At 48.5% G+C, this 13325-nt stretch overlaps 1 protein-coding gene across 6 annotated transcripts in view; it reads right to left on the bottom strand.

Moving 5' to 3' along the window:
- DAAM2 (dishevelled associated activator of morphogenesis 2) overlaps positions 1 to 13325 on the bottom strand; it is a 115331-nt gene that overhangs the window by 24048 nt on the left and 77958 nt on the right. For all 6 annotated transcript variants that reach the window (XM_064361078.1, XM_064361074.1, XM_064361076.1 and 3 more), the window contains exons 7-14: positions 12442 to 12552; positions 10959 to 11062; positions 9826 to 9892; positions 7783 to 7900; positions 5652 to 5790; positions 2587 to 2645; positions 2261 to 2445; positions 1418 to 1717 (exon numbers count right to left, since the gene is read on the bottom strand). In XM_064361078.1, the coding sequence (XP_064217148.1) occupies positions 1418 to 1717; positions 2261 to 2445; positions 2587 to 2645; positions 5652 to 5790; positions 7783 to 7900; positions 9826 to 9892; positions 10959 to 11062; positions 12442 to 12552 (1083 nt within the window). The remainder of the gene's footprint in view (positions 1 to 1417; positions 1718 to 2260; positions 2446 to 2586; positions 2646 to 5651; positions 5791 to 7782; positions 7901 to 9825; positions 9893 to 10958; positions 11063 to 12441; positions 12553 to 13325) is intronic.

Consider the following 13325-nt stretch of genomic DNA (forward strand, 5'->3'; position numbering starts at 1 on the left):
TTATGACAATAGGAGACAAAATGTTATTTCTTTTTTTACCACAATAAAAAATGTTATTCTCTGATCACGAACAATGAACCTTTCCGCACAGCCTGCGGCCTTTGGTTCTGCAGAGCGGTTGGCCTGCTCGTGTGCGGTTTGTCTTTCTGACCTCATGGCCACAGAGCACCCACAGGACAAAACTATGTGCTGCAGCTGTCACCAGCCTCAACAACTTTGCTTTGAATGCTGCTAACAGGTGGCGGAGATGTAATCAGAGGCCCAGGAAACCACACATGGGCTGTGTCCATGCTTCATCTTTCCGCCCAGATCATAAAGCCAGAGGCAGAAGGGATCTTTGAGATCAATTCACACATGAGCCAACTGAGTTACAGACAAGTTGAGTGACTGACAGGTCGTACCGCTAAAGCCACACCTGGTTTGGTTAGAGCCTCACCCTTAACTCATCTCCAGGCTCTCCAGGTGTTTCTTTAAACACGCTTCCTAATTCGGCAGATCCTAAGCTCTGAGAGGACAATGTCATTTTATTACTATCTATCATAGTCCCCAAAACAAAGCTTTACAAAAGCAGACCTCAGATTGACAGGCTAGCTGGTCTACCATCAGGAGAAAGCCCCCAACAGATAGCTGACCACCTACTTAGCAATCTTGCGTCTCTTAACTCTGCATTTGAGCTCACTGAAGCTCAAACACAATGGTACAGTTATGAGTTCCCCAAGAGCTAGTCCAACCACCCATAGGATAAAGGTCAGTGTGGAATCCATCCCAGCTCCAAAGCCCAGTGAGCCAGCCTAACTGAAACCAGTGACCAAGCAGGTGTTTACCTCAAGGAGGAAGCTCCTAGTCCTCCTAATAGGACTTGCCAGAACCTTGGTCCAGGCTGGAACCGGCCTTCGATTGCCAGAGGTCTAATGCAACCAAGGGTATCTCTATGCTCATGAGAGTCCAACAGAGAAATCAACCCCCACCTGTGGTTCTGGGATTGGTGATTATTAGTGGATATACTCATGAGGGTCTCTCACTGCTAGTCCAGACATGAGGCCAGCGTATGCAGCTTCCCCCAGGAAGATGCCAATATGGCTATGTCTTGCCATCCAACTCTGTAGTCCTTTGTATACACTGCCCTGATCTTTACCAAAACCTAGATGTTGGCCCAAGCTCTTTGCTTATGTTTCCATCCTTTCCTTCAATGGGACCCCGTCCTTGAATTCTACTCAGTGTTTGTCTCGCCTGTGACTCCATCAAGCCTGGGCAAAAACACAAATTCCATTTGCAGACGACGCTGTCAACGTGAGCACTGCCCCATGCCAAGCATCTCTCCCAGAGTAGAGATCTGCAAATAAGGGGCAAGTGGTCTCTGAGGCTGACCACCCTACTGTGGAAGAATGGGCCTGCCGACCCCTTCCCGGATGCTCACCTCATTCAGTTTCACCCAGTTGAAGGACTTCAGCGGGTGGGAAGGCTGGGGGACACGCTTTTTCCTGAGTGGGACATCACTGCTGGAGTAGGGGTCCCGAGGGAGGGGTAGGCCCATGCCGAGGCAAGGTGGGGCACCTGGGGGAATTGGGGGTCCTCCAGGGGGAAGGGGTGGTGGTGGGGGAGGGGGACAACAGGCAAAGGGCAGAGGAGGAGGGGGTGGAGGCAGGTCATTGGTTGTCACTGAGGAAGACAAGGTGAGTGGGCCCCCAGGGGGTGGTGGGGAAGATACAGGGCCTGTCTGTGAGGAAACAGAAAAATTGCAAGGACAAAGCCATCAGCACTGATGCCATTCGGGTCCCCCACTATGATTCCTCTCCTTACTCCTAGTCTTCTTCTATACTAGACCCTAAATCCTACCCTTACCTTCTACACACATTTGGCCCCATTTTCTTTCTCTGCATCCAAACATCTCACACACACACACACCACCACCACCACAGACAGACACACACAAGTCACACACAGGCATTGTACAATCAGTCGCAGCCATCACAATGCAACAGCAGGATTGATCTATGCAGTTGTGTAGGTTACTGACTGCACAAGGCCTGCAGCTGAGAGGGAGGGGGATCCAATTCCAACTGCACTCTGTTGTCCAAGGTGTGCTTCCTGGGACCATGTCACCCGGAGGAAGGGACATTAATTTTCTAACTAACAGGTGCCACCTATACAGCCTCAGGGGTCTCTTCTATCCTGGCCTCTCCCCACACCTGCTCTGCCCACCCTGTCCTGAAGCCCAGGGTCCTGGCTCAACTATGTAAAGGGGGAGAAGCTTGCGTACTGAGAGTTCGCTGAGCTGGGCTACCAGCTCTGCCACTTGTCCCCGAGCCTGACGCAGCTCCTGGGACTCCCGGGCCAGCTTGTCCTTCATCTTGTTCAGCGTCCGCATCATCTCTTCCTTCTCCAATGTCTTGGTCTCGCATTCCCGCTCCTTCCTCTCCAGACGGCTTATGAGCTCCATATGTTCTGGAATGGGGGTGGGACATGAGAGGAAACAGAAGGAGAGAATGTGAGTAATGTGGCCCCCTCCTTGGAAGGACATGGAATTATGGGTTGGACAGGGAGAGGCATGTCGAGTGGACAGCAGGCTTAGGCCAAGCCCCTCACCTTTCCGGAATTTCTCTGCCTGGTCTCGCCACTGTTTCACTTCGTTCTCATTGATGAGCCTGGCAGGGCATAGAGGGAAGAGGGAGGAGGCGATGTGATTGTTGACCACTGACTCACAGCTTCCCAGAAGACAGCATCTCTCTACCCTCCAGGCAGGGACCCTGGTCTCCACATCAAGAGGCTGTCCAGCCACATCAAGAGGCTAGGATTTAGACGTCCCAGATGTCTCTTCAGGTCCCCTGCCCCATTCACATTATGCGTCTGTGCAGACCGTGAGAGATGAAATGACCTATAGATACCTTATAACCCAGCCCCTTTGTGATACAGCTGGAGCTACTAAGGCTCAGAGAACCGGAATAGGGCAAGAGCTAATTAATGGTAGAACTTGGACTGAACCTCAGGCTCCCAAGAGTTGTATCATGACTTGCACCTCCTTGTGAAAATAGGTCTTACATCTAAAAGAGATCAAAACACTGGTCCTTCCATGGTCCCGTCTTCCAAAGACCAATGTGTAAGAGCAACAGACATCATCCGCACCAGCAAAACAGACTGAGTATGTTCAGGTGAAACATGCCAAGCTCTTGAAACAGTGTTAAAATTTAGCTTTTACCTTGACACTAAGGCATAACAGAGGTGAGATCCCAAAGTGAGACCCCAAGAATCATTTCCTTTATAAATCTGAAAATGTGGAAGAGTTAGACCCACGACTTTTGGCCCCTTCAACCACATCAAGGACATAGAGAACAGAGTACAGAGAGGAAGAGTATTTGGTGAAGACATTTAGTTGAAGAGGGCCACTGCTATTATCCCCAAGATGCTATCTCCTTCACCAGGGAAGTGGTTTTTGGGGGCCATCTCCAAGAGTTTTGACCCATGTTCTCCTACGTTGGGAGGGAGGCAGAGTAGACTGGGGCCCTACTTGGAGCCAAGCAAAGTCCTGGGAACAAAAGAAGGAGAACATTGCTGTGAGGGGCCCTGCAGGCACTCCTAGAGTTTGTTGGCACAGGAGATAGCATGAGGTTTGCCCATGGGTCACATGTATGTCTCGTGGAGGAACTGGGGTGCAGCTATTACAAGTCCTGTGCAAGGGATCCACCTGAGCAGAAGATGGGAACATCTATACCGTAAGTCTACAGGCACTGGATTGCCAGGGAACCAGGGGGTGATGGAAGGGCTGGAAGCAGCCAGCCAGCAGGAACAAAAGTCCTGCACAGCCAGCAAGCTGGGTTTTGTAGTGAAAGGCACCCAGCAAGGAACTTCTTAAGGTTCCAGAAACACACTGACGTCTTTACCCATATGCCAAAGCCAGAGAGCAGGGAGCCTGTTTATTAAATTATCTTATCAAGTAAGACCTTTTCCCTTTTTCTTTCCTGTCCCCAGGCTGCCTCTTCAGAGGGTCAGACCGGTTAGTGGAAAGGCGATGTGGGAGATAGAAGAGGCTACAGGGTAAACAACAGAGCAAAGGTGACAGATATCACACACATACATATGTGCACACATGCACACACACATATACACACATGCACACACACACACATACACACATGCACACACACATACATGCGCCCTTTCCATTCTAGTTGCCTGGCCCCAGCTGGTGGAGGAGAAAGATTTAAGGCTAAATCGTGTCTAGAATGTCATATTTCAGTCTATGTTGCACTTTAAAGTGATCTTAGGACTTCTGTTACCCAGGAAGGAATAAAAACCTAATTGGACCTGAGGAGTTTTTATCCTCTGGCAGTGGAGAAGATTGCCTACGAAATGGTGTAACAAATTAGTAGAAAATAACACTAGAGTTACCTTTTGATCACTTTCCCAGTTGCACTTGTCCAGCATACCATTGAGGAGTTCAACTACATCAATATCTGACTGTGCAAATGAAAACAGTAGCAAGAATAGCTGGAAAATAATTTTCTACTTGGCTTCGGAACGCAACATAATGAATCACTGAGAGCCAATTTATCTCCTTAAGGACAAATGGCTCAAACTCATACTGAAAGTTAAGTAAAAGCTTAATATTAAAAATTAGAATGTTAATGTAAGGCCTTATTATTAATTGATGTAAATTTAAATTTGTTTCTCTTTGTTTCTCTATCCAAGGTCAATAAAATATGGTAAACCGGAAGGTCTTAGGCTCTGACAACCTCATCCAGCAACCTCGTGATCAAATGGCCATGCTCTATGTCAGCGGTCAGCAAACTTTCTATAAAAGTCCAGAGTACATATTTTAGGTTTTACATGCCATGAACAGTCTCTGTCGCATATACTTGTGTTTGTTGTTTAAATGTAAAAAGTAATCCCAGCACTTTGGGAGGCGGAGGTGGGTAGATCACAAAGTCAGGAGTTCAAGACAAGCCTGGCCAAGCTGGTGAAACCCCATCTCTACTAAAACTACAAAAATTAGCCAGGTGCGGTGGTAGGCACCTGTAATCCCAGCTACATGGGAGGCTGAGGCAGGAGAATCGCTTGAACTTCGGCGGCAGAGGTTGCAGTGAGCTGAGATTGCACCACTGCACTCCAGCCTATGCGGCAGAGTGAGACTCTGTCTCAAAAAATAAAATAAAATAATAAACAAAATGTAAAAATTATTACTAGTTCATGGGCCATACACAAATAAGTTGGAGGACTGGAGTCAGCCCACGCACCATAGTTTGCTGACCCTTGTTCTATGTTAATGCGTTTAAATTCGCCATCTAGCCAACCCATGCAGTGGACCATTGAAAGTCGAGAACATGCCCAATACACCTGTGCTGGCTGTCCAAGAGAGTAATCACTAGCCATGTGTCATGTGGCTATTCAAACTTAAACAAAACAACATTTAAGATTCAGTTCCTTGGTCATACTAGCCACGTGTCAAGTACTCAATAATTTGGCTGCCACACTGAACAGTAGCAATATGCCACTTTTTTCATTAGCTTACTATAGTTCTATTGGACAGTGCTGCCCAAGACCCATTTGGGGATGTCTGGCTTGTGAAAGGGAGCTGAGGTTTCACTGGTGAGCCCAGAGCAGGAGAGAGATGAGGAAGGTGAAGGAAGACAGGGCAAATGCTAGCCACTGCTCACATGTTGACGATGTTCTTGACATTGAAGTTCTCCAAGGGAGCCAGGTCAGGGTCCACACCCCGCTCATCCTGGAGGACAATCTGCTGGAGGATGCGGTCCAGGAGCTGCCACTGCTGGAAGTAGCCGCCGTTCCGCTTGTCTGAGGGATGACAGGTATCATATCTTTCCTGAGCCGTGGAGTCCCCTGCCCCTGCCCTAGAGTCACTGCCTGGGCTCTGGCTGGTGGGGCATGCCCTTCTCCACCCATGGTAAGCTCCCAGACTGGAGAAAGAGGCAATGCCATTGCTGATAATAGCAACTCACTAATTCAGTCATCTCTTGATTATTGGCAACTAGACATCTATGAATGTGTCAGCCACCTCCCCAATATATTTCTCTACTCCCTGAAATGCTTTCTGTCTGCCTTTCTTCCTTGTTTGGACCCTGGGCACACTATGCCCTGGAAATGCAGATTGCTTTTTACATTATCTATAAAAACCACCTGCTCCAAAATACTACATGCTGAATAATGAAGTCTCCAGAGAGGCTTTTTTTAAAAAAAAAAAAAAGATTTTAGGATTATCCACACTACTACTCTACACAGAAAGATGGATGGAAACCGATTACAGGTGTGCACTGAGAGTCAAAATGGGTTAGAGAAGTGCTTAATGGGATTCGAGAAGATTTCTTGTGGAAGTGACCTGGAACTATGAAGGTAAAGGCATAGTGTGTTGTGTGTGATCTCACAGGGCCTCACTCTCATCGCCTCTAATGAAAGTCATCTTCCTGGACATGGACTTCCTTTTTATGTGATAACCACACACTCTCTTTTCTTGGTCCTTGATCCCTAGCACTTTATCCCTATTGACTACCATAAAAAGCCAACAAGTGCAATCCAGACATCAAAGTCAAACCACAATGCCTACAAGGTAGAAGATCAAGTCTGCAAAGCCCCATTTTAGGGCAGAGTAGAGGAACCCATTCACACTGCCCATGGACCAGCCAACACAGAAATCCCTTGGAGCACAAGAAGTTAGGTTTCCCAGGGATTTCTGTGCCTTCCATGAAGACGTTCTGGGATGAGCTTTGGAGAACTGATAGCTTCTTAATTCAGGTCACTGCATCTATCCTTTCCACCAGTCTACTGACACATGCATTGCAACGTGGTATCATTTTCCATCTACCTTTCACCCAGCAAAATCATGGAAAGCCAGGTCATTAGCTCACAGAGGCAGAACGTGCTTTATCTCAACCCTCGACCACCGCCCCCAAAACCAAAATTCTTTCTGTAGGTAAAGATCTCGCTGAGCCTCAGGTTCATTCACTATTCAACTGGACATAATAATGTGTATTCCTTAGGTTATTCTAGTGTGCAGAGATGATGTGCCAAAGGACCTCACATCGTGCCTGCCCAGAGTTGGCAATCAGTCACAGTTGTCATCACGGTCACTATGATTGCTGGCACCACCACCGCCACCAGCATCAACTACTATGGTGGGCCACATTGTTTTCAAAACAGTCTCTTGTGAAAAGCTTAAGTACCAAGTGGCACAGTTAAAGCTCATTTAGAAGTGCATTCTGGAGTGGCTATTAGCAATTATGTACAATTTATTCAATCACTGTGCACACCTGGATCTTAAGAACTTAGCCATCTGCTCCGTACATGCTGACATTTGGTATTTGTAGCCAGAAGCAGGGGCAAGAGTGTAAGGGTGGAAGCCAACAAGCACTAGATGAAGGAGTTGATAAAACTTTAAGAAAAAAAACAACCATGTTCATTCCACATCTGTGCTACTCCCCTAAGCACAAAACTTTCTGGAACTCGCCAACGTGACTGATCACTCCCCCATCATGAGCAGAAAGCCAGAGCTATTTAATTTTGCAATGATCCAGCTACTGTCTTTGGACTAGGATGTTGGAGTTGCTCAGGGCCAAGTCCCCAGCTCCTTCCCCAGATGACGGTGGAAGACCTGACCCCAAGGAGGGAAGGAAATGCAGGGGCCTCAGTCATGGGGCCTGGCCTTCCAAAATCAAGTGTGCAGGAAGATGTGGTCAGACTCCCCAGTCCAGGGAGGTCCCAAAGTCCTGTCTCAGCCTGCCCCAAGGCAAGACTTAGGCTAGCCGAGGGAAGCAGCAAGCGCAGGGTACTCACAGGGCATCTGCAGGCAGTGGTGCAGCACAGAGAGCAGGCAGGGGTAGGCCTCCGTGTACTTCAGCTTCTTGTGGATCAGCTCAAACATCTGGGAAGCACTCTTGGTGTCGATGTGGACCTGGGAGAGAAGAGGGTACAGTGAACTGGGGGAGGTAGGCAGCAGAGGAAGGCAGCAGGGGAGAGAAGACCCTACTTCCATCCACTACGCCCTGTCTCACAGGAGAGGTTTTCTTCCCCTGCCTCTGGCCCAGGCTTAAAAAGAGAAAGACAAAGAAAAGGAAGAAGGAGATAATCCATTATATAAACTAGAGTTTCAGTCTCGGCACTATTGGCATTTTGAGTCAGATAACTATTTGTTGTAGGGCTGCCCTGTGCATTGCAGGTTGTGTATCAGCACCCCAGCCTCTCCCTAGTAGCTGCCAGTGGCACCCCCTCACACAAGTAAAAATGTCTCCAGACATTGCAAATGTCCCCAGGGGGAGAGGAGAGCCAAATCGCCCCTGCTTGAGAACTACTGATCCAAACTCAGGGAAGGGAGCAGGGGCACAGAAGATTCAAAGTAGCAGGTGGCACGTGGCACAGGTCCAAACCCCAGATCTACGCTTTAGTTGTGTGATGACAGGCAAGCTGCTTATCCCTTCTAACCTCTGTTTCTGTATCTATAAATCCAGGGCTTTTGTGAAAATATAATGGGAGGCACTCAGTGACTGTGAAGCACCACCCAAAAGTAGCTTTCTATTTGGATAGGGATTTTGTAATACAATAAAGCAGAGCTGTGTGCTTTCAGGGTTGCTGAGGCTAAAATGAAAATACAATTTAGTTTGCTAAGCATGATCTGGTTAGCGATGGGGAGAAGGGACTCAGGAAGTTGCTGGAAGGCAGGGGAAAGTCAGCCCAGGAAAGGTATTTGAGACTAATCACATGCAGTAACTTGCTCCCTTTGCTTGAGGGTTTCAGTCTCCTCCAAGGCAGATGCCTTCCTAGGGAAGACTTCCACAGTCAGCATACTACCAAGGCTCTGAAAGTGGAATGAATGGTTCATTTGAGGTGTCAACTTTACTGAATTAAGGGATACCCAGGGAGCTGGTAAAGCATTCTTTCTGGGTGTGGCTGAGGGTGTTTCCCAAAAAGACTGGCATTTGAATCAGGGGACTGAGTAAGTAAGATCCCACACCAGCTCCACCACAGCACGGGGCCTGGAGAAATGGCTGTGGGGCCACCTGGAACCCTACTACCATACTGCCATCCCTCTACCCCGTGGGGTCCTCACCATCCAATCAGCCTAGGGCCTGGAGAGAACAAGGCCGAGGAAAGGTGAATTTTCTCCCCTTCTTCTGGAGCCAGGACACCCTCTTCTTCCTGCCCTTGGACGTCAGAGCTGCAAGCTCTCCAGCCTTTGGACTCCAGAATGTGCTCCAGTGGCCCCTGAGGTTCTCAGGCCCTTGACCTTGGACTGAGCTATGCTACTGGCCTCCCTGTTTCTCCATGCAATAACTCTAGCCTATCATGGGATTTCTCAGCCTTCATAATTGTGTAAGCCAATCCCCCTAATAAATGCCCTCTCACCTCTCTATCTCTATATGTGTATCCTATTGGCTGTGTTTCTACAGAGAACTGTGACTAATCACAGGACCTGGCCATGAGGGTACCCACCAGGGAACCAGCCCACACCAGCTCTGCCACAGCACAGGGTCTAGAAAAGTGGCTGTGGGGCCTTTTTTTACAGCTCCTCAATCACATCTCCCACAGCAAACTCACCTGGAGCTGCTTCAAGTCCCAGAGTTCCAAGAAAGAACAGAGACCTTATTATTTCTTAGTCTAAAGCAAGCCCACTGCCCAGCTTCTTTTAGGCCTCCTGCCCCACTTCCTTCAAGCCCCTTGCCAGTTTTCGTCTTCAGCATCGAAGAGCAGTGTTGTAGAGTGACATGGAGCACAAGCTTTGGAATCAGACAGATCTTGGATCTAGTTTTGTGATCCTGGGAAATCCACAGGCAGGGAACCCTGCTACCCTATAGTAATTGCTCCACCCTGCCAGCTCCTCACCATGTCAAACCTCCTGGCTAGCTCCAGGTCATCCTCATTCCGGACCATCTCGAAGAAGTCTAAATGTCTAGACAGAATGGGGAGACAGACAGAGTAGACATTACAGCCAGGACACACCTTTGGTTGAGGGTTACAGCCCCTTCGAGCCCCCCACTGGCTAAATCTGAAAGTTTCATTCAAGCAAGATGAAGGCAAAATGGGAAAGAAGCAGCTATTTGTTGGACACGCATTGTCTGCCCTTTATAAGATCCCATGACCTTCCTTCAGGGAGGCCAATCCAGGGTCCCTTCACCTTAGATTGGGCTTCTATATTGGCACTATTGACATTTTGGGCTTGATTATCCCGAGTTGTAGGAGGCTGATATGTGAGGATGTTTAGCAGCATCTCAGCATCTACCCACTAGATGCCAGCAGCACCCCCTAGTGTGACAAGCAAGAATGTAATGTCTCCAGGCAATGCCCAATGTCTCCGGGGTGATAAAAATCACTCTCAGTCGAGGACAACAGCCATACATCTATTTTCCCCAGTATTTTCACAGAGTCTCCAAGTCAGCCCTCAAAACTAATGTCTCCTCATTTTCTATCCCCATGCACATATCCACTCATTCCACCTCAAAAGGATCCATTCTCTCTCCCTTTAAACCTAGTGTAATAAAACTAGCCTAAACTAATGGAACAGAACCAGAGGGGCCTCACTGGTATCACTGGGAATACAACTGTGCCCTTGGATCAACAAGGGCTTTATAGCAAGCATTTTGGGCAGAACATTTCTTCGTTGAGCAGGAAGGTACTGCTGGAAAGTTAGCATTCCTGGCCATCAACAACCAGCACCAGTATTGCCTGCCACCAACCAGTTTGAAAACCAAAAGAACATCCTCACATATTTCCACATGCCTCCCAGGGGGCAGTCCTGAAGTGGTGGAGGGCTACTGGGTTGACCTGCCTATAACATCAGAGATGAGACACAGGTCAGCAAAGAGGACAGGCAAGGGCACACCTGCCCCCCACAGAGCTGATTCTGAATCTCTGCTGGGTATGGCAGCTAGTGTCCAGAGGGAAGGGCAGCCTTCACAAAGGTCCCAACCATCCCCCACTGAGACACTGTCCCTCCCAGATGGGTGCTTGGAACTTACTTGTCCAGGATAGCATTTTCATGTTGCCGGAGCTTGTCAATCACAGGCTGTATCCCCAGCATCAGGAATTCATACCGTAGATGTAGGCGGAACTCCAGATTATCCTGGGGGTCACCAAGGGAGGGCCAGACTCATTGGCAGATCTCAATTTCCACAACATCCCCAGTGGAGCCCTCATCACCACCCCAGCCACAGACCCATCACATCTCCCACAGCAAACTCACCTGGAGCTGCTTCAAGTCCCAGAGTTCCAAGAAAGAACGGAGACCTTATTATTTCTTAGTCTAAAGCAAGCCCACTGCCCAGCTTCTTTTAGGCCTCCTGCCCCACTTCCTTCAAGCCCCTTGCCAGTTTTCACCTTCAGCATCGAAGAGCAGTGTCGTAGAGTGACATGGAGCACAAGCTTTGGAATCAGACAGATCTTGGATCTAGTTTTATGACCTTGGGAAAGCTTTAGTTTCCCCATTCGTGAAATGGGCATAACATGACTATAATCTACAGGGATGACACTTGTCATAGTCATGTGATGACGTGTGGTTACCAGCTAATCAGAGCACACGCCAGCCATGAGACGCTCGTACCAACAAACGTGATATTAGCATCTGAGGGGGAGACTGTTCCCCTAACCAGCCTTCCCTAACCCAGGGCATAAGGAGTAATTGTTAAAAAAAAAAAAAAGTATGCTGGCAGAAAAGAGGGGAAAGTAAAGATCATTAAATTGCTCCCTTTGCCCCTTCTGTCCTTCAGGTTAACCTTGACCAGGGCATCTAATCGCCTTAGAATTTGGAAGGTTCACCTGATCTGCAAGTTCTTCTACTGCTGCTTTTTTTCCCCCTTTGAGACAGAGTTTCATTCTTGTCACCCAGGCTAAAATGCAATGGCACGATCTCAGCTCACTACAACCTCCATCTCCCAGGTTCAAGTGATTCTTCTGCCTCAGCCTCTCAAGTAGTTGGGATTACAGATGCCTGCCATCATGCTCAGCTAATTTTTGTATTTTTTTAGTAGAGACGGGGTTTTACCCTGTTGACCAGGCTGATCTCAAACTCCTAACCTCAGGTGATCCACCCGCCTCAGACTCTCAAAGTGCTGGGATTACAGGCATGAGCCACCAAGCCCCACCTGTTAGTAGGTTTATACTTCGAGAATCCCATTCTGACCCTAAAGGAAGGGAAACCGGAAGGCACACCTAACAGAAGGCACTAGAAGAGCATAACCAGCCAACCAGAAAACAATCCAGAAACAGATCTCTACAAACCAGGGCCCAAACTCACCCTCGTCCCATCCATGATTCCCCACCACCCTGAGCCATCATTAAGCTCTGGGTCTGTCTACAATGCATAATGCTACCTATGAGGCAACTCCCCAGGAGCCCTCCCAGATTTAACGTCAAAAACAATTATTGGGGAAGCAACACACTCACACAGTCTACCCCAGGTCCAGAAAATCAGGGAACAGCAAGGACAAGGAGAAGGCACCTTACCTCTCCAGCTCCAGCATTGAGGACAGCATTGATGAAGGACATGATGGCTGTTTTCAGATTCACTTCATCCCGGTACCGGCCCAAACTTCGGTCTAGTTCGTTCAGCAGGGTCTGGGTGGAAATGCAGGGCAGAGCAGGAGGAGAAGGCTGAGTCTCCTACAAGTGCGGCCTTTGCACCATAACTCCTGCCGCCTCTGCTACCTAGAATGCCCCATCTGCTCTCTCCACCCAATCAGGTCTGTCCAATGTATTCTGGGCTGCCCCAAACCTTACCTCTGCCTGGAAAAGTCCCTTGCCTCTCCACACCTGTCAGTGCTGCTTCGCTCCCTCTCCACTCAGCCTTTGGGGCTTGGCCTACGTGGTTGAGCAGTGCTCCAGTGCTGCTTTATAATCATGCTCCAGCTGTTTACAGCTCATATGTATTCCCTGCCTAGCTCCCTTATGGCATGGACACCTCTTGTATCCCTTTTCCATCTTCTGCAAAGAGTCAGGACCCAGTTTTTGGCAATAAACCATATACTTTGTAACATCAGTTCATGTCCACATGGACTTACTCTGTACCAGGCACTGTGCTAAGACACTTCATATTTACTGCTCATCTCATTGATACTTTTCTGGGCAGGTCAGGGAAAGAAAAGAGAATAGCATGGCTGAAGCTCCCAGGGATGGTCCCAGTGTCCCACATTAAGGACTGGCCCAAGCATAGCACCTAAAATCTCGATCTCAGCAATTGCACTCAATTCAACAATTCTTGACTGAGCCCCTATCTTGAGCCAGGTGTTGAGGTGAGATGTAGAGCCACAAAAGTAATGCAGGCCAATATTCCAGCATCCCCAGGAACCTACTGGCCAGTAAGGAGGACAAATCCATTTCCCAGCCAAACT

This window comes from Aotus nancymaae, unplaced genomic scaffold (assembly GCF_030222135.1).
Source record: "Aotus nancymaae isolate 86718 unplaced genomic scaffold, 86718_ANA_hifiasm-v0.15.2.pri h1tg000040l, whole genome shotgun sequence".
NCBI lineage: Eukaryota > Metazoa > Chordata > Mammalia > Primates > Aotidae > Aotus > Aotus nancymaae.